Source organism: Saimiri boliviensis, chromosome 1 (assembly GCF_048565385.1).
Source record: "Saimiri boliviensis isolate mSaiBol1 chromosome 1, mSaiBol1.pri, whole genome shotgun sequence".
Taxonomy (NCBI): Eukaryota; Metazoa; Chordata; class Mammalia; order Primates; family Cebidae; genus Saimiri; species Saimiri boliviensis.
In genome coordinates, this window is record NC_133449.1 from 266,867,164 (window position 1) to 266,888,769 (window position 21,606).

The window sequence follows — 21,606 nt, forward strand, 5'->3', positions numbered from 1 at the left end:
GACACGGTCACAGTGCTGAAAAAGAAAAACTGCAAATCAAGCTTCTATGTCCGGTAAAAATATGTCTCAACACTGGAGGATAAGCAAAAACTAAAATAACTCACTGTCAACATACCTGCCCTATAAGAAATACTAAAGAGAATCCTTAAGGCCTAAATGAAAGGACAATATTCAGTAACTCAAATCACATGAATGAATTTTAAACCACATCAGTAGAAGTAACTACAAAGAGTAACATAAAAAATAGTTTAAACATATTTTTGTTTATAACTATTTTCTTCTTATCTGATTTAAAAGTTAAGTGCATACAGCAATAATTATACAACTAACTGGATGTACTTAAAATGTAATTTATAGGACAAAAATAGCACAAAAAAAGGGGGAGACAATTGAGATACACTGGAGCAAATTTTTTTTCTATACTAGTGAAATTAAAGTAGTATTAATCTCAATAGTCTGATTTAAAGTGTTAATTTTAATCTTCATGAAAACCACTAAGAAAATGACTCAAAAATATAGTAAAAGAAACAATAAGGGAATTAAAATAGTATTAGAAAATATCTAACACAAAAGAAGGCAGTAGCGGAGAAGTTAAAAAAAAAAAAAACATAAAACATATAGACAACAAATATCAAAATCACACACTTAAATCCCCCTCCCCAATTAATAAATGGATTAAATAACTACAATTACAAAGAGGGAACTGGAAGAATGGATGTATAATCCAATTACATGCTTTCTACAAGAAAATACAGTTTAGATTCAAAGACACAAATTTGTAGAGAGTAAAAGGATGGAAAAACATATATCAAGAAAATAATAACAAAAAAAGGACTGGAGTGACTATACTATCAGGCAAAATTGACTTTAAGGAAAAAAAGTATTACTCGATAATAAGAATATTTTATATTGTTAAAAAAGTCAATCCCTCAAGAAGACATAAAAATTATAAACATGTATGTATCTAACAATGGAGCCACAAAAAGCATGGAGCAAAAATGGAAAGAATTAGAGGGAAAAATAGATAATTCAAAAAGAATAGTTTGAGACTTTGGTTCCAACTTTCCATAATGGATACAGCAACTAGGCAGAAGATCAGTAAGGAAATGTAAGACCTAGATAACACTATAAACAGATATCTACACAGATATCTATAAACACTCTATTGAACAACAATAGAATATGTACATTTAAGTACATATAAAACATTTTCAAAAAGAGAACATATATTAGACCATTTTTAAAAACAGCTTCAATAAATGTTACAGCCCCTTTAGAATTTGTCTAGCAGGTTTTGTAGCTTTTACCAAAAAACCTCCCACAAAAAAAATTTTTTTCATTAAGTTTAAAGAGATTGAAATAACTGTGTTGTCCAGTGACAATGTAATTAACTTAGAAATAAATAATATAGCAAATTTGGAGAATTCAGAAGTACATTGAAATTAAATAACATACTCCTAAATAACAGTGAATCAAAGAAGAAATCACAAGAGAAATTAAAATATTATTTTAGATAAATAAAGATGCAAAATGACATACTAAAGTGTATGCGATGCAGTTAAGTCAGTGCTTAGAGGGAAATGTATAGCTATCAATCCAAATATTAAAAAAGAAAATCTCAAATGAAAAAGCTAATCATGCATAACAAGAAACTAGAAAAAGAACACTACACCCCAAATAACCAGAAGGCCAGAAGTGACACTAAGAACAGAAATAATAAAGTAGCTGACATGGTTAAGCTTTGTGTCCCCACCCAAATCTCATCTTCAACTGTAATCCCCGTAATTTCAACATGTCTAGAAAGATACCTGGTGGGAGGTGAATGGATTTTGGAGGCAGTTTCCCCCATGCTGTTCTCATGAGAGTTGAGTGAGTTCTCATGAGATCTGATGATTTTATGAGAGGCCTTTCACACTTTGCTACTCACTTGTCTCTCTCCTGCTGCCTGGGTAACAGGCAAAGATTGGAACAGTTTGGAGGGCACAGAAGAAAACAGAAAAATATGGAAAAGTTTGGAACTTCCTAGAGTTGTTGAATGGCTTTGACCAAAATGCTGACAGTGATACGGACAATGAAGTCCAGGCTGAAGTGGTTTCACATAAAATAGTATAGTATTTTCATATAATGTACATACACCCTTCTGTATATTTTCAATCATCTCTAGATTACTTATTTAATGCCTAATACAAAGCTGCATGTTACTTCATTCTTGTGGATTCAATGTAGTACACAGTTTGTGACAAATACAAGTTTTGATCTTTGGAACTCTGTGAAATTTTTTCCCCATATATTTTTGAATTGCAATTGGTTGAATCCATGGATGTGGAAATCATGGACACAGAGGGCCAACTGTATTTGGGTTGTTTCTACTTTTTGGCTACCATAAATAATCTGCTATGAACATTGTGTTATCACATGGATAGGTTTTCATTTTTCTTGGGTATATACCTAGAAGTGGAATTGTTGGGTTTTGTAGTCAATGTTTACCTTTTGAGGCAAACCTAAACAGTTTTTTTTAATTGCCTGAATTAGTTAAATTCACAGTAACATTGTATGAGGGTTTTGATTTCTCCATGCCCTTATCATCACTTGTTATTGTCTATCTTTCTGCTTATAGCCATCCTAGTGGGTATGAAGCGGTATCTCATAATCTTGATTTGCATCTTCCTAATCACTAATTGATATGCTTTGGCTCTGTGTTCCCACCTAAATCTCATCTTGTAGCTCCTATAATTCCCATATGTTGTGGGAGGAACCCAGTGCAAATGACTGAATCATGGGAATAGGTCTTTCCCATGCTTTTCTCATGATAATGAATGGGTCTTTAAGGACCTGATGGTTTTAAAAACAAGAGCTTCTCTGCATAAACTCTCTCCGCCGCTTCTATCCATGTAAGATGTGGCTTGCTCCTCCTTGCCTTCCATCATGATTGTGAGGCCTCCCCAGCCATGTAAGTCCAATAAACCTCTTTCTTTTGTAAATTGCCCAGACTTGAGTGTGTCTTTATCAGGAGCGTGAAAATGGAATAAAACACTAATGATGTTGAGCGTCTATTCATCGCCCCTTATTTGTGTGTTAGCTTCTTGAAATGTCTATGCAGATATTTTTCTTATTGTTAAATTGGGTTGTCCTTTTATTATTGAGTTATATGTGTTACTTATATATTCTAATAGCCAGAAGGCACTATATAAGTGTAAGATAAGTCCCATTTAGAGATGAGGTCTTGTTGCAACCATTTAACATTCTCTTCTTTGTACTCTTCAGACAATAAAAGATGTATGTGCAAGGAAGGAACAATTTCCATATCAATGGTCCGCTTGGGTGTTTGAGGTTTGGAAGGGATTTTATGATTAATGATTCTTTGACGTTAACTTTAGACTTTCCAAATGCCAAGGAAATGAACTTTTCTTTAAAGTAAAGAGTAGGCTAGGTGTGGTGGCACACCTTTAATCCTAACACTTTAGAAGGCTGAGGCAGGAGGATCACTTGAGCCCAGGAGTTCAAGACCAGCCTGGCAATATGGCAAAATCCTGTTTTCAACAAAAATACAAAAATTAGCCAGGCGTGGTGGCATGCACCTGTAGTCCCAGCTATGTGGGAAGCAGAGGCAGCAGGATTGCTTGATTCCAAGAGTTTGAGTTGCAGTGAGTTATGATCACGCTACTGTATTCCCATCTGGGTAACAGAACAAGACCTTGTCTCCAAACAAATAACAACAACAACAACAAAAAGAAACAATCTCACTAACCTGCTTTCCGAAAATTCTGAAAAATCGTCCTGAAGTTCAAACTTGTGTAGAACTTCTCCAATTAGATAGCCACTGGAAAATGCCTTTGCAAATGACTTGGGACCTGAGTTTCAAAACAATGAGATTAAAAAACGTGAATACAATGTTATGCATAGAGCTAAGAATCTCATTATATATACATAGACTAAAGACTACATGACTTAACTTGAACTCAAAATGCCATGAATATATTTCTAGAAACATCTTTTAATAACCAAAGGAAAATGCTGACATTTAACAGTAGATATTTTATAAAGATCCCCAAATAAATATAAATCAATAATGGATGAAATATACAATTTTGAAGGAAAAGACAACTGATAAAAATTTTTTAAAATGCTACCAAGAAAATTTATAAATAACATTAGATCTAAAAACTAGCCTTCGAAATATTTTATAAAATTATACTCTAATACTTTCGTTACCCATACAGCCTATGATGATAGCATATTTTGACTAAGTGAGATGCAAGCTAACTTCTTTTAAACAAAGACTTCATTTTAATCTGTAAAACAATGGAAATTTTACTAAAACCATTTGCACCTTCTTAAATAAAACCTCCTGAACATAATCAAACTTCTCCTTCATGGTTCAGAGGGGACACTGTGGTTCAGTTATTGTCCCATGCAAGTATGGAGAAATAACCCAGAGAAAAACTGGCTTCAGGGCCAGAAACATCCGTGTTGGAATCTTGGTTCTGCCCCTTACGAGCTGTGTGACATTGGGCAAGCTGCTTCATCTTCCTGAGTTTCAGCCTCACGTCTAGAACAGAGATGATCACATCTATATCTTATCTCAGAGAGCTTTTAATATTAATAGCTCTCTTTTGCTATTAGTAGTGTTTGAGAATTGCTGGATACCATGCCTGCCACATAGTAAGTACATAATGATGAGTGCAGAAAAAAATGTTTTTAAGTGTTCAATAAAATTTGCTTTCTTTAAAAATGTTCTTAGTTTTGAATCACTTGTATTTTTCTTATAAGGTAAAAGATACAGAGTTACATGGTATTTAAAGATTATATATAAAATAAATATATATTGTCATAGGCCAAAGCCATTATCTCTCAAATTACTTCAAAAACCTCCATAAATCTTCAACATGCTTCCATCAGGCAACATGCTTCCATCAGGTTCCTTTAGGCAACCTCGGTTAAAATGCTATATGTGACTGCAGTTTCATAAATTCAGTCTTACCAGATTGTTCTATTTTACTTGTCTGACTAATAATAAGGTGGCTAATTGAACGGGAAGAAATCACATTTCTTCATGATTTGTAGAAGTGATGCTTGGTTGTGTGAGCTAAGTTGCTCCATAACAGCCACTGCACGGTCTTCACTCCAAGGATTGTATCCTATCGTAATACTTTTTTTACATTCCTGATACCAGCCCACAATTTTATCTAAGACTTTCTTCATATCTGTTCTCAAAACCCTTTATACTCAGAGTAATACCCAACCCTTGAGTCAATACAATAATAAAGGTAGTTTACAAAGACGTCAATGATTCCCATTGATTCTATTTACTCAGGGTGAGCTCTTGAACGATCTAGAATGAGAATCTATTAATTATGATTACATAATTTTTATTGGCAGTAGAAAAAATAAAAGGTAGAAAACTTTCAGGGGAATCAGTGCTTTTGTCTATGGATCACTTTAGCAACAAGTAAAAAAATGAAACTTTTATAAGCTCCAGGGAAATGAAAGCTTTCAATCACCTAACCTTGTGTTCAGCTGTAGTTCATGTGAGAACAGACACATTGCATGTATTCAAGAAGTCTACAGTCTGGCACCTATTAGTGGATTTTAGCATGATTTTCCACAAATAGGCCAGTTTCATCATCATTTTAAAACTATTCAAGGCAGAATGATCTCACTCGAAGCCCATGATACATTCTTTCAGAGTTGATGGTTTGATGCCCTTCCTATCAGTCACATCTGTCCTTCTAAAGTTATGTCTTAATGGGAAACACTGAAGCAACTCTTGAGAAAATATACTTAGAGAACAGTATGTCCTAAAGCTTCCAGTAGAGAATTTGAAATTCATGCCATACGTGAGCTTTATAACTCAGTTAGATCTGTTGTGCTGCCTGGAATAGCTTACAGCACAAGTTAAGCTTCAGCTTCATAATCTAAGCACTGAATTGCTCTGACTTTAACACAGCACCACTTGAATATCATAATGCCTTGTGATGCTACTGAAATGAGGATTGGCTTGATCTTATACTAAATGCCATCTGTTATTTAGCAAGTGTCTTCTGGCTTCATACCTCAGTCTTTAAAGCAACTGAAACCCAAATGGCTCCTTTTGATTCCAGTGGGCAAAAGTGTGCCAGCTCCTCCTGTGTCCTCCTTCCCTTGCAAACCCCAAAGCTCTGATTGCGACTACAACCCTCAATGTGCCACCCAGGGTGCTCTAGTTGTGCCTTTCACCTCTTCTGTCTGTTGCTTCCTTCTTTCTGCCTCTTCCCTTCGCTTCTCCCTAGCCTATCCCTATTCTTCCCTTAGTTTTCTAAACAGTCCTTGGACATAGGCCTATTATTCATCTATGGATGTATCTATGTCTTTCTATTCCTTGGCCATCAGGGTCTTATCCTAGTTTTTGGTTTATTGCTTTCTGTTCAAGAGCTGTTGCTATGTTACCTCCAGGTAATCTCTTTCCCTTGCTGCCTCCCTCTGGGGTTTGCACTGTGCCTGTTGTTCATGTTGACTGAATGCTGAAAGTCTAGCCCATGAATAACTGGGGAATACTAAATCCCTCTCCTTCATCTTCAATGTGGCTGACAAATGATCTGCAGCAAACTGCTTTCTACAAAAAGGTCACCAGAAAAATAAAATCATCACCCATTTCCTTTGAAATGGCATGACATATTAATTAGGCAATTATAACATGAATAAAAGACATGTTTATAGTATAAAGATTAAAGAAGGATGGTAAACACTTATGTACTTCATTATCAGAGTGATTTATAACAAATAAGCAAGTTCCAAAATATCTGTCTGAAGCTTTTTATGCATAAGACACTTCAGATTTACTGTGTGCCACATCAGCAGAAACTAGAACAATGAGTGAAGAATATAGCAAATGATAAAAGCAACCAAGGGGAAACTTGGTGAAAAAAATTAAAAGGAAAAGAAAAAAGAACACATATAAGAAATTAGACTAAGAAAGCAAAAGCTGAAGAAAAAGTATATACTTTCAGATTAATAGGACTAATAGATTAAAAAGTATAAAATAAGAAAAGCAGATAAGAAGCCAAAGAAAGAGAGAGAGAAAGAGTAAGAGAGGACAAAGGTGATATATAGAGAGAAACAGTGAGGAAAAAAGAAAAAGCTTATTTTTCTTCTCTTTGGTTTATCATATTCTTCTTCCTACAAATGTCACTGAATACTATGACTAGGTTCATCATGCCCACCTCTATAAATTAATTTGCACTAACAACTGAAATTCTGTATGGGAAAAAAGAGGTAGGTTGTTTCCAGAACAAGGAACAATGAAAGAAAATGACAAGTAAATAAACCATGGGAGCCCAGTGACAATCTTCATCCTAAACCCAAAATTATGTACATCTGGGATTAATATTATTCAGCAGCAATTCAACCCTGCCTCTACTATTCCAAGCCACATGCCTGGTCCCCATCACTGAAGTTTCCTTTTGCTAATAAATCTTTGATGTGGATTTATGTGATGGGTCTATATTAGACTGGGACAGCAGGTGAAATATCGATGCGCCTCTCCATCAAAATAGGCCTGAGCCAGCTGGAGGAAGCACAGAAAGCCATTCACATTCCACATAGCACAGGCTCTGGAGAAAGATTCTCTGTTAGAGAATCTCGTGGCTCATTTATAAGCTGCTTCACCTTGGGCAATTATGTAGCCACAGTTTCTCATCTGTAAAAATGAGAGAATGATGGGTTCTATCTTGTAAGAGTGGTTTTGAGAATTAAATATTGTATGTAAAATGCTTAGTGTACTGCCTGGTCCACAGTAAAAGCTCAGTGACTATTTTTATTGTTATTATTACTGTCTTTAATTTAAGAAAACAGGTCTTATTAATTACACAAACTGCAAATAACAGATCCTTAGTGATTATAGTACAAACATTCTTGTTTAAAAGACAATTCAGTACTCAGAAAGCAAATACTTAGCAATCCCTGAAATTCATATACAGGCCCACTCTTTAGGCCAGATAGGCTATATAACTCCCCCACTGATCTGGGGAAGCACGTGTACTTAAATACAGTCTATTTCTAGAGCAAAATGTTCAGTCACATTCAGTGAAATGAATAAGGACTAAAGAGCCTCATAGCATTTCTGGTCAGGTTTTGCTGCCAAATGAATAATGCACAAAGTTGCAGTTTTCAGAGATTTTTGGATTTTAGACATTTTTAGGTAAGGTACTGCAGACTCATACCATTTTATTCTCAGTGGCCTTTACTCCTCCTTTGCTAGAGTAGGAAAGATCCAGCCTGATAGATAGCCTGCACTATCAACTACATTTAAAAAACCAAGCAAATTTACTTTCATTTGAGATTAAAAAACAAAACAAAACAAAACAAAAACCTGCTAAAGGCTTGGAACTGGCATGGCTCTATCAGGCCGCGGTGTTCCTAGAAACTGGCTGGGTGCTCACAGCTAGGCCTTGGCATTGTCCTGCTAAACTTAAGCAATTTCACAGCACATTGACATCAGACTCTGTGATCCTGATGGATCAAAACGAAAACAAAATCCCTCTGTAATCAAGTCTGAGCTCAAACCAAAACAAGAATATTGTTCAACACAAAAATAACCAAATATATCCCTGTTCTGGCTAATAAGAATAATTTTTGCTTCTCTACTAATTTTAGCTTTGCTTTGATCATTTTTATCACCTTCTAAATAAGATGTATTAAGATAGCCAAATCATAAAATTGTCTATGTTTCTGGAGAGGATTTAATTCGCAGGAAAGTACCACCTCTGGAACCATCCTCAAAAACACCTAACAGAAGCCCAAGTCATTTCTAGCACCTTCTTACTGAGATGTCCTGCAGTCCCCATGGTATGTGTTCTCTCTTGTTACAACAAGTCTATAAATCCAGCTTTCTTCAACTACAGATGTGTCCTGTGATCTTTGCCAGGGGACACTGATGTTTTCTTCCCTTTGGTAAAAGAATAGGATGGTCAGTCTTCACAATTTTATCCTTTGAAAGCTTTATTATAATTTTTGAGATTTACTATCTGAAACTAAATCTCAACTGCAATATTAAAACCCTCTTTAATTGTGAAAATACTGAGCATACATCTTTTCTTGGAATTCCATTTCTTAAAAATTTTGCTTTGAATTACACAATGGCCTTCTGCTACTAGATTTGCTGTATTAATTTTTAGTCAATGAAAGCCAAGTTTTAATCAAGAAAAGTGCTGAAAGGCTGGCCAGGAAATATCAAAATCTGTTGCTTTACGTCAGAAGCAATATATTTTCTAATGACCCTGAGAGCTTAAGTATGAGAAAATATGTAAGGTTTAGACTCAGTTTGAAGAAGACTAGAACTAAAAGGCAGCAGGTCCAGAATCTACTGCTAATTTGCCACTACCTAGCTGCATAATCCTAAACAATGCTCTTAACACATCTGATTAGATTTCCTAGTCTACTAAAGAAGAATTAAATGATGTCCAAGATTATTTTTCAGATCTAAAGTTATATAATTCCATGATGTGGTAAGTTTGCCAGAATATATTACAAACTCTTGCATAAAAATAAAAATTCAATGGGATTTTTGATATCTCCATCTTTTCTTAAAATAAAATACGATCCTTCTGAAAATGTCAAGACAAAATACCAAATCAACAAACTGTCGTTAATGCATGAGAGAATGCTCCTAAAATTTGGGACAAAGAGTAGAAAATATCACACTCCAAATCAAATGCTAAGATTTAATATAAAAGGACAAGATTAATCATCTATGGAAACTCACTTGGAAAAAAAAGAAACAGTTAATAAGGAGCATAGATTATCTCTTAAAACTCACAAAAATTTACCTGTTTAATTTTTTTACATATCACATAAGCAATGATCTTGGGATATATTAATTAATATTATTTAAAATAAAAATATACCAAAACAATAGAATAATTCACAACTTTTGTAATTTCAGAAGCTTTCGGTAGTAGAAGTAACATTGGAAAAAATTATTGAACAGTGTGGCTTCCCGAAGTACTGCAGGACAGAGGGGCAGGAATTCTGACTCTAATCTAATCTAATTCACCTGTCACTGCTATCTAGCTGAAATATCTCTGGATCAGAAAAGTAAAACTCAGCACATATTAGCTTTGACCGTACCTCCAATAACTGTACCATTATTTAGCCTCACATGCTTGGCATTGTCATTCTGTTTCTTAGTCCGAACAAGCAACTATGGACTGAGTCACTTCTAAACAAACTAATTCATCCACCTTTGACACTTAGCCATCTAGGAATTAGTTGATGCCCTATGATATTATAACATGCCTAGATGGTTGAATTATTATATTTCTTGTGACTTCAAATTAAAAATAATCCTCATAAAAAGAGTTCAAATGAATATATTTGAGAGAGTTACTTAAATATATATATTCAGGCCTCCATTTAAAACTTGAATGTACAATATAGGACCTAAAAGCATAAGTTCAAACTCTAGCTCTACAACCTACTAACTATGTGACCTTGAACAAATTACCAAGCCTTGTCATCCTCCTTGCATCTGAACATCCAGGGCAGTACCTCTTAGGGTTGTTTTTACAATTAAATAAGAAAATTTATGTAAAGGGCTTAAAAGGAGTGTAATATATGTATATAACTGCTCAGTAAGGGATAACTTTCATTATTTATTAATCTTTCATTTGTAAACATCATTTGAACTCCATATAACTTTTCCACAAGCTCCCACAATACTTTATTATAATATTCTTATGGCATTCCAACTAAAGTATTAAACTTCCTTTTCTCCTATTTTGTTGTGCGACATTTGGCTTCTTTTGATTTTTCATCTTTAATGCTACATTGAACTTTCCCTTCAAATTACAAAGGCAATATATGCAACAAGCAAGATAACAGAAATGTATAAAGAAAAGCTACCAATCTCTCATTCCCCAGAGTAATCCCTATAACACACTTGTTTATATCCTTCCACACTTTCCTCTATGCTTATACAAACCATAATATGAAGACTCAGAGGTATAATAGCCCACTATTTGTCTTTCCACACTTTTCTTCACGCTCATATAAATGTCCATATTCATATGTGTGTGTTTCATAATTGGTACAAATATATTATTATACTAGTCACAATAAGCACTAACTTTCGGTTTTTGCTTAACAAAAATACATAAATAAACCTTTAGATCAAAATTTATAGCAACTAACTCATTCTTTTTAATAACTGCATAATAATTCATAGCATGAATAAAGTATCATTGATCTAAGTTTTACACTTTTGAAAGATACTCAGATTGTTTCCCATTAGTAACAAACATCGTCGTTCACATATTTTTACATATTGATGCTTTTATTTGATAGATGCTGAAAGGTAAAACTTAGCACTTATGTACCAAGTGCTGTTCTAAATGCTTTAAATTTATATCCCATTTAATCTTGATACAAATAGATGAGGTATCATTATTACTGCTCTTTTTAAAGATGATGAAATTTAGGTAAATAATTTTTCCAAAAGATTTCAAAGCAATCTAGCTGCCAGGTTCTTGCTCTATATACTTCCCTTACACAGAAATTGCCTGATTACTTTCCCCAGAGGTTACAACCACTTACAATTCTTCCATGATAGATTCTATAAACCATCCAAAGCCTTCTATTGTGCACCACAGAACAGTTTATCTAATGATAAGACAGCAGCAGGAAATCTGCCTCCTTGAATGCACAAATCCTAGCTTATTGGCTTACAAACACAGTTAAGTGTGTTCCCTATAGTCCAAAGGCCTTTTACAATGTGGAATCTGGTTAACTTCTTGAGGACTGTCTCTCTCTCTCTCTCTTATAGTAGTAGAGATTAAAAAATAAATACATAGTTCTCCTTGAAGAGGTCCTTTACATCCTTTGTTAGTTGCATTCCTAGGTATATTTTTCTCTTTGTAGAAATTGTGAATGGCAGTTCGTTCTTGATTTGGCTCTCTTTGTCTGTTATTGGTGTACAGGAATGCTTGTGATTTCTGCACATTGATTTTGTATCCTGAGACTGCTGAACCTGAGATTGCTGAAGTTGCTTATCAGTTTAAGATTTTGGGCTAAGATGATGGGGTCTTCTAAATATACAATCATGTCATCTGCAAATAGAGACACTTTGACTTCCTCTTTTCCTAATTGAATACCCTTTATTTCTTTTTCTTGCCTGATTGCTCTGGCTAAAACTTCCAATACTATACTGAATAGGAATGGTGAGAGAGGACATCTTGTCTAGTGCCAGATTTCAAAGGGAATGCTTCCAGTTTTTGTTCATTCAGTATGATATTGACTGTGGGTCTGTTGTAAATAGCCTTTAATATTTTGAGATATATTCTGTCAATACCTAGTTTATTGAGAGTTTTTAGCATAAAGGGCTGTTGAATTTTGTCAAGGGCCTTCTCTGCATCTATTAAGATATTCATGTGGTTTTTGTCTTTGGTTCTGTTTATGTGGTGGATTACATTTATAGACTTGCGTATGTTGAACCAGCCTTGCTTCCCTGGGATGATACCTACTTGATAGTGATGGATAAGCTTTTTGATGTGCTGTTGCAGTTGGTTTGACAGTATTTTATTGAAGATTTTTGCATCTATGTTCATCATGGATATTGGCCTGAAGTTTTCTTTTTTTTTGTTGAGTCTCTGCCAGGTTTTGGTATCAAAATGATGTTGGTCTCATAAAACGATTTGGGAAGGATTCCCTCTTTTTGTATTGTTTGGAATAGTTTCAGAAGGAATGGTACCAGCTCCTCTTTGTATGACCGGTAGAATTTGGTTGTGAACCATTCTGGACCTGGGCATTTTTTGGTTCGTAGGCTATTAATTGCTGCCTCAACTTCAGCCCTTGTTATTGGTCTATTCAGGGTTTCAATTTCTTCCTGGTTTAGGCTTGAGAGGGTGCAAGTGTCCAGGAAGGTATCCATTTTTTCCAGGTTTACTGGTTATGTGTATAGAGTTGTTTGTAGTAAACTCTGATGGTACTTTGTATTTCTGTGAAATCGGTGGTGATATCCCCTTTATTGTTTTCTATTGCATCTATTTGATTCTTCTCTCTTTTCTTTTTTATTAATCTGGTTAGTGGTCTACAAACCACTGTTCAAGGAAATAAGAGAGGACATAAAATAGATGGAAAAACATTCTATGCTCATGGTTAGGAAGAATCAATATTGTGAAAATGGCCATACTGCCCAAAGTAATTTATATATTCAATGCTATCCCCATCAAGCTACCTATGACCCTCTTCACAGAACTGGAAAAAGCCACCTTAAACTTTATATGGAACCAAAAGAGAGCCTGCATAGCCAAGACAATTTTAAGCAAAAGAAAAAAAGCTGGAGGCATCATGCTACCTTACTTCAAACTATACTACAAGGCTACAGTAATGAAAACAGCATGGTACTGGTACCAAAACAGAGATATAGAACAACAGAAGAGAACAGAGACCTTGGAGGCAATGCCACACATCTACAACCCTTAGATCTTTGACAAACCTGACAAAAACAAGCAGTGGGGAAAGGATTCCCTGTTTAATAAATGGTGTTGGGAAAACTGGCTAGCCATGTGCAGAAAGCAGAAACTGGACCCCTTCCTGACACCTTACACTAAAATTAACTTCAGATGGATTAAAGACTTAAACATAAGACCTAACACCATAAAAACCCTAGAAGAAAACCTAGGCAAAATCATTTAGGACACAGGCATAGTCAAGAACTTCATGACTAAAACACCCAAAGCACTGGCAACAAAAGCCAGAATAGACAAATGGGATCTAATTATACTCCAGAGCTTCTGTACAGCAAAAGAAACAATCATTAGAGTGAACTGGCAACCAAAAGAATGGGAAAAAAATTTTTTGCAATCTATCTATCTGAAAAAGGGCTAATATCCAGAATCTACAAAGAACTAAAACAGATTTACAAGAAAAAAACAATCCCATTCAAAAGGAGTGATGGATATGAACAGACACTTTTCAAAAAAAAAAAAAAAACACATATGAGGCCAACAAACATGAAAAAATGCTCATCATCACTGGTCATGAGAGAAATGCAAATCAAAACCACATCTCATGCCAGTTAGAATTGCAATCATTAAAATATCTGGAGATAACAGATGCTGGAAAGGATGTGGAGAAAAAGAACACTTTTACACTGTTGGTTTAGTTCAACCATTGTGGAAGATTGTGGCAATTACTCAAGGATCTAGAAATAGAAATTCCATTTGATCCAGCAATCCCATTACTGGGTATATAGCCAAAGGATTATAAATCATTCTGTTATAAAGACACATGCACACATATGTTCATGGCGGCACTGTTTACAATAGCAAAGACCTGGAACCAACCCAAATGCCCATCAGTGATAGTTTGGACAAGGAAAATGTGGCACATATATACCATGGAATACTATGCAGCCATAAAAATTGATGAGTTTATGTCCTTTGTAGGGACATGGATGAATCTGGAAACCATCATTCTCAGCAAACTGACACAGGAATAAAATCAAACACCACGTGTTCTCACTCATAAGCGTGTGTTGAACAATGAGAACACATGGACACACGGAGGGGAGCATCACACACTGGAGTCTGTTGAGGGGGGCAGTTTTGGTAGGGACAGCAGAAGGTAGGGAGGTTGGGGAGGGATAACATGTGGAGAAATGCCAGATAAAGGTGATGTGGGAATGGATGTAGCAAACTACATTGCCATGTATGTGCCTATGCAACAATCCTGCATGTTCTGCACATGTACCCCAGAACCTAAAGTGCAATAAAATATATATTTATAAAAGTATTTTTAAAGTAATAAATAAATAAATAGGTATTGCTAGTGAATGGAAAGCAGAATACTGCATTAGAACTGGGTGTCTCTGCTGGCTTCCAGAGCTACACTTCAGGAAAGCAGTTGCCAGGAATTTTCCATTCATAGCCTAAATGTTGTTACAATTCTTAATCGGTCTTCAGGCTTTTAATGTTTGCAGAATGAAAACCAAAATTCCCAAAACTGATTACAATTATAATGACATCTACTGTTGTTTTTTTTTTTTTTTTTTTTTTTGAGACGGAGTTTCGCTCTTGTTACCCAGGCTGGAGTGCAATGGCGAGATATCGGCTCACCGCAACCTCCGCCTCCTGGGCTCAGGCAATTCTCCTGCCTCAGCCTCCTGAGTAGCTGGGATTACAGGCACGCGCCACCACGCCCAGCTAGTTTTTTGTATTTTTATTAGAGACGGGGTTTCACCATGTTGACCAGGATGGTTTCGATCTCTTGACCTCGTGATCCACCCGCCTTGGCCTCCCAAAGTGCTGGGATTACAGGCTTGAGCCACCGCACCCGGCCCCGACATCTACTGTTTTTATGTACCTTTATCAATTTCATTTATTTATCCTAAAAGTATTTTAAAATGTTGCAATACAGTCCTGGAGACTTCAGCAAAGAGTGTGGGGTTTTGTTTGCTTGTTTGTTTTGAGAGAGAGTTACGCTGTGTCACCCAGGCTGGAGTGCAGTGGCATGATCTCAGCTCACTGCAACTTCTGCCTCCTGGATTCAATTGATTCTCCTGCCTCAGTCTCCCAAGTAGTTGGGACTACAGGCACACACCACCATGCCTGGCTGATTTTTGTATTTTTAGTAGAGATGGTGTTTCACTATGTTGGCCAGCCTGGCCTTAAACTCCTGACCTCGTGGTCTGCTTGCCTTACCCTCCCAAAGGTCTGGGATTACAGGTGTGAGTCCCCATGCCCAGCCCAGGTGTGGTTTTTACTAATAAAATAAATGAACTCAATTAAACTAAGTAATATGTAACTGCTTTTCCTTTAGAAGAGTACAACTTAAGGGCATGATACTGCATTTTGGCTCCTATGGTGATACAGGAGTAAGAAATTATAAATGCTAAATATTGTCCTCAGCCCATCATATTTTAGCAAATAAATAGTTGGAGACACAATGGGATAATCATAGAATCCTAGGAAAAAAACTCTTGCAGTTCATAGGGAGTGTGTAGGTAGTGATTTGACAAAGAGTCTGAGGTTTATGCCTCAAAAAGTGCAACAGGAGAGGCTCCATGTTAAAGATCCTCATGCTGATAATATTAATAACTGCTTTGCAGCCACAGAAACACTACCGATCTAGCAATTTCTGTGGATAACCTGAGGATGAGCTGGCACCACTGCCTCTCTGGTAGCAAGCTGGTGTTAAGCAAGAGTTCTTCTGGGAAAACTGACTGAAATGACTTACCCTGAAATCCTCTTGCCTTAAGCAAAACAAAACAAAACAAAAAACCAAAAAAAAAAAAAAAAAAAAAAAAAAACCCAACTGAAAAATGATCTCTTACTGAAGAAATAACGGAAAGAGGTTCAGAAGGTTCAGATGGGGTGTAGTCCCGTGCTGGAATTACTGGGCAGTCAAGGAAGCTGCCAGCATGCAAAATTGCCTCCGTGGTTGCAGATTGGAAACTTTAGGTGGCAACTGCATGGTTAGGATAAAATTAGGTTAGTGAATAAGGTCAGCTTTAGGCAAGAGCCAACAGTGACCTGAAATAGCTGAAGTTTGTGGTTTGGGCTTAAAATTTACTAACATTTATAAACGTTAAGATATTCCACATTAACTTATTTTACACCCACCTTCCCCTGCTGGTCAGTTTAAGTATGGAAAGTATTATTAGGTCCATTTTATAGAGGAAGAAACACATTCAGAGAAGCTATTGTAACTTGTCCAGGGGCTTCCTATTTCATCGACTAGGCAGCACACCATGCTTCTGCTTCTGGTAGTGTGAAGGAGGCACTTCAGGGTCAGACTACAGAGTCCGGCAAAGTTCCCTCTCCACGGAAGCAAAGGAGACCTCCCTAAACCCACTGATTGCCTAGAACCACATCACAAGTCGGAATGCCTGCGGGTCGGGCCCACCGGGGTAACTCGAGAGCGGCAGAGTGGAGATGTGACAAGGCCTTGCCCTGGCTGGGGTGAGCTGTGGAGAGTTGGCGGGACGGACCTGGGGCACTGACGAGCAGAGCTGCTCACTGTGGGGTGCTGCCGGCTCCACAGGCGCCCCGCCCTGCGCAGCTCGCGCCCCGCCCGCCACCTTCCCTGAGTCCGCTGCGCTGCGGGATCCGCGCCCCGCTAGCACCTCGGTCGCTCGCCCGTGGCCGTGGTCACTCACTCACGGTCCGGGACACCTTCAGCTCCTTGTTGAGCCACTGGCACAGGATCTCCGACATGGCTCAGCCGGTGCCTCAGACCGCAGGCGAGTTCTAGAAACTCGCCAGGAACCACGCCCGCCAGCCCGCGTCCTCCTGTTGCCAAGGGCAACCTGTTGCTAAAGAAGCGTATCAGGGCTGGAAGTAGAGGAAAGACCTGGAGAAGAGGGACGCCAGGGTTCAGCCTTAGAGGACAGAAAATCGTGGTCCGCCACCTGCTGGCGGGTAAGACCTAAGCCAGTGCAGCAAGAGGCAGTGGGGGCCTGCGAGAGAAGTTAGGGAGCAGTGCGTATGGGGAGGGGCGAGGCGGGAACACTTAGGGAACCCAGCAGGGGCTTCTTAGATGAGCAGAAAGAAAAACGAGAGTCTTCGCAGTGCACCGTGGCTCACGCCAGCCAATAATTCTACCACTTTGGGGAAGGGGTGGTGCTCACTTGAGCCTGGGAGTTCAAGACCAGCCTGGGCAAGGCAGCAGAAACCCTTTTTCTTTTCTGTAAGAAATTAGGTGGGCGTGGTGGCGTGCACCTGTAGTCGCAGCTGCTCAAGATCCTGACGTGGAAGGATCAACCCAGGTGGCAGAGGTTACAGTGAGCCACCTGGGTTGATCCTTCTGTTGAGTCTCATTCTGTTGCCCAAGCTGGAGTGCAGTGGCCGAAATCGAGCCACTGCACTGCAGCTTGGGCAACAGAATGAGACTCTGTCTCAAGAAAGAAGAAGAAAGAACAAGAAGGAGAAGGAAAGGAAGAAGAGGAGAGGAGGAGGAGGAGGAGAAGAAAGAGAAGGAGAGATCAAAGAAGAGGAAGAAGAAGAAAGAAGAGGAAGAAGAAGGATAATTGGGATATCCAACACCTTGAGTATTTATCGTTTATCTACGTTGGTAATATTTCAAATATCTTCTTCTAGCTATTTTGAAATATACAATATATCATTGCTAACTATAGTCAGCCCAGTTGCTGGCTAATATTACACCCTATTTCTTCCATCTAACTATAAGTTTGTACCCATTCACCAAACTATCTTCATTTCTTTCCACCCTCACATCCTTTTCCAGCCTCAGGTGCTTATAATTTTGTTTTCTGTCTCCAAGAAAAATGATATTGGTATTTTTTTATAGCTACCACATATGAGTAGTTTTTAGTACCACATATCAATTTGTCTTTCTGTTGCCTGGCCTATTTCACTGAACATAATGGCCTCCAGTTCCACCCATGTTGCTGCAAATGACCTGTTTTCATTCTTTTCTATGGACAAATGGTAGTCCATTATGTATATCTACCACACTTTGTCCATTTGTTCGTTGATGGACACTTAAGTTGATTCCATATCGTGGCTACTGTGAATAGTGCTGTGATAAACATGTGAGTGCAGGTATCCCTTTGATATACTGATTCCTTTTCCTTTGGATAGGTATTCTGTAGTGAGACTGCTGGATTTCATAATAGTTCTATTTTTTTTTTTTTTTGAGAAATCTCCATACTGCTTTCCATAGTGGTTGTACTAATTTACGTCCCCACCAACAGTGTGAGTTCCCATTTCTCCACACCTTCTCCAGCATCTGTGATTTTTGGGGGGTCTTTTTAATAATAACCATTCTAACTGGAGTAAGATGATATTTTATTGCGGTTTTGATATACATTTGATGATTAGTGATGATGAATTTTTTTCATATACCTGTTGGCCATTTGTACCTCTTCTTTTGAGAGATATCTATTCATATCCTCTGCATATTTTGAATGGGATTGTTTGTTTTTATAGTGTTGAGTTGTTTGGGTTTCTTCTATATTGCGCCTATTTGTCCTTTGTCAGATGAATAGTTTGCAAATATTTTCTTTCATTCAATGGTTTGTTTCTTTACTCTGTTGATTGTTTCATGTATTGTACAGAAGTTTTTAGTTTAATATGCTCTGGTTGTCTATTTTTGTTTTAGTTATCTGGGCTTTTGAAGTCTTATCTATAAAATCTTTGCCTAGAGCAATGTCCTGAAGTGTTTTCCCTGTTTTCTTCTAGTGGTTTTATAGTTTAAGGTCTAACATTTAGGTCTTTAATCCATCTTGAGTTGATTTTTGTATGTGTTGAGAAATATTGTTCAGCTTTATTCTTCTGCATATGGATAGCCAATTTATCCAACACAATTTATTGAAGAAGTTGTTCTTTCAAGGCAGTTCTTGGTGCCTCTGTTGAAAATCAGTTGCCTGTAAATATGTAGATTTATTTCTGGGTTCTCTGTTACCTTCCATTGGTCTATGTGTCTATTTTTATACCACTACTAAGTTGTTTTGATTATTATAGCTTTGTAATATAATTTGAAGTCAGATATTGTGCTGTTTCCAGCTTATGCTGTATTAATTACTATAGCCTTATAATATAATTTGAAGTCAGATACTGTGTTATTTCTAGCTTTGTTCTTTATGCTCAGGATTGCTTTGGCTATATGGGCTCTTTATTGGTTCCATATGAATTTTAGGATTGTTTTTTCTATTTTTGTGAAAACTGATATTGGTATTTTTACAGAAATTGAATTGAATCTATAGATTGTCATAGACAATATGATCATTTTAATTATATGAATTCTTCCAATTCATGAACATGGGATGTCATTCCACTTGTTTGTGTCCTCTTCAATTTCTGTCATCAGTGTTTTGTAATTTTCCTTGTAGGGACTTTCACTGCCTTGGTTAAAATTATTCCTCGGTATATATTTTTATCATACTAATTGTAAATGAAATTGCTTTATTTATTTATTTATTTATTCATTCATTCATTCATTCATTGGCAGAAATGAGTTCTCACTATTTTGCACAAGCTAGTCTCAAACTCTTGGGCTCAAGCAATCCTCTGCCTTAGCCTCCTAAAGCCCTGGGACTACAGGTTTGAGCCACTGCACCTGGCCTTGATTTATTTTTCAGCAATTTCAATGTTAGTGTATAGAAATGCTACTAATTTTTTCATGTTGATTTTGTATCCTGATACTTTACTGAATTTGTTTATCAGCTCCAAGAGCTATTTGGTGGAGTTTTTAAATGTTCATAAGATTATGTCATTTACAAAAAGGGACAATCTTACAATTTAAGTATGTTTTCTTTCTTTATCTTGCCTTCTTTATTTGGCTAGGACTTTCAGTACTCACTGAATAACAATAAAGTGGGCAGCCTTGTCTTGTTCCAGTTTTTAGGGAAAAGGCTGTCAACTTTCCCCCATTTAATATGTTAGCTGTGGGCTTATCATATATAGTCTTTATTATTTTGAGGTATGTTTGTTCTATGCCTAGTTTGTTGAGAGTTTTTATCATGATGGAATGTTGAATTCGATTAAATGCTTTTTCTGCCTCTATTGAGATAATCATGTGGTTTTTGTCCGTCATTCTGTTGGTATGATGTATAGCTTTTATTGATGTGTGTATGTCAAACCATCCTTACATCCCTGGTATAAATCCCCTTTGATCATCATGTATTATCTTTTTGATGTGCTATTGAATTCAGTTTGCTAGTATTTTGTTAAGGATTCTTGCATCTATATTCATCAAGGATATTAGCCTGTAGTTTTCTATTTGGGTTGTATTCTTATCTATTTTTGGCATCAGGGTAATGCTGGCCTCAAAGAATGCATCAGGGAGAATTCACTCCTCTTCAATTCTTTTAAGAATATTTTGAGGAAGATTGGTATTAGTTCTTTATATGTTTGGTAGTATTCAGCATGAATCCATCTGGTCTTGTGCTTTTGTTTGTTGGAATGATTTTTATTACTGATTCATTCTGTCTAGTTGTTATTGGTCTGTTCAGGTATTATATTTTTTCCTGATTCAATCTTGCTAGGTTGGGTGTTTCCAGGAATGTATCCATTTCCCCTGGGTTTTCCATTATATAGTTGTATATAATAGTCTCTGATAATATTTTATCTATCTGTGATATCAATTGTAATATCTCCATTTTCATTTGCTGATTTTATTTGGGTCTTCTCTCTCCTTTTATTGATTACTGTAGCTACTGGTTTATCAATTTTGCTTATCTTTTCAAAGAACCAACTTATCTTTTCATTGATCCTTTGTATTTCTTTTTTTTATTAAAGACTCTATTTTGTTCAGTTTTGCTGTGTTTATTATTTCTTTCCTTCTGCTTATTTTAGATTTGGTTTGTTCATGCTTTTCTTGTTCGTTGAGGTGCATTGTTAAACTATTTATTTGAAAATTTTCTACTTATTTGATGTGGGCATCTATTGCTATAAACTTTTCTATTAGTTCTGCTTTTGCTTTAACCCACAAGTGTTGGTATGTTATGTTTCTATTTTCATTTGTTTCAAGAAATTTTTTAATCTCCATCTGAATTTTTTCATTAACCTATGGTAGTTCAGGAGCATGTTATTTAATTTTCATGTGGAAATTATATATGGTTTCCAAAGATTCTGTTCATATTGATATCCGTTTTTATTCCACTGTGGTCTG

At 36.6% G+C, this 21,606-nt stretch overlaps 1 protein-coding gene and 1 non-coding gene across 2 annotated transcripts in view; one reads left to right on the plus strand and one right to left on the minus strand.

The window, feature by feature from the left end:
- The window catches only part of LOC101044492 (sperm flagellar protein 2), a 205,616-nt gene extending 188,293 nt beyond the window's left edge, over positions 1 to 17,323 (minus strand). Inside the window, exons 1-2 of the mRNA XM_003925929.4 lie at positions 17,132 to 17,323; positions 3,749 to 3,851 (exon numbers count right to left, since the gene is read on the minus strand). Coding sequence (XP_003925978.2) covers positions 3,749 to 3,851; positions 17,132 to 17,189 — 161 coding nt within the window. The 5' untranslated portion in view covers positions 17,190 to 17,323. The remainder of the gene's footprint in view (positions 1 to 3,748; positions 3,852 to 17,131) is intronic.
- LOC120365713 (U7 small nuclear RNA) lies at positions 1,258 to 1,319 on the plus strand. Its single transcript, XR_005580588.1, has one exon. It is a non-coding gene; the product is annotated as a U7 small nuclear RNA (small nuclear RNA).
- Positions 17,324 to 21,606: the final 4,283 nt, after the last annotated feature.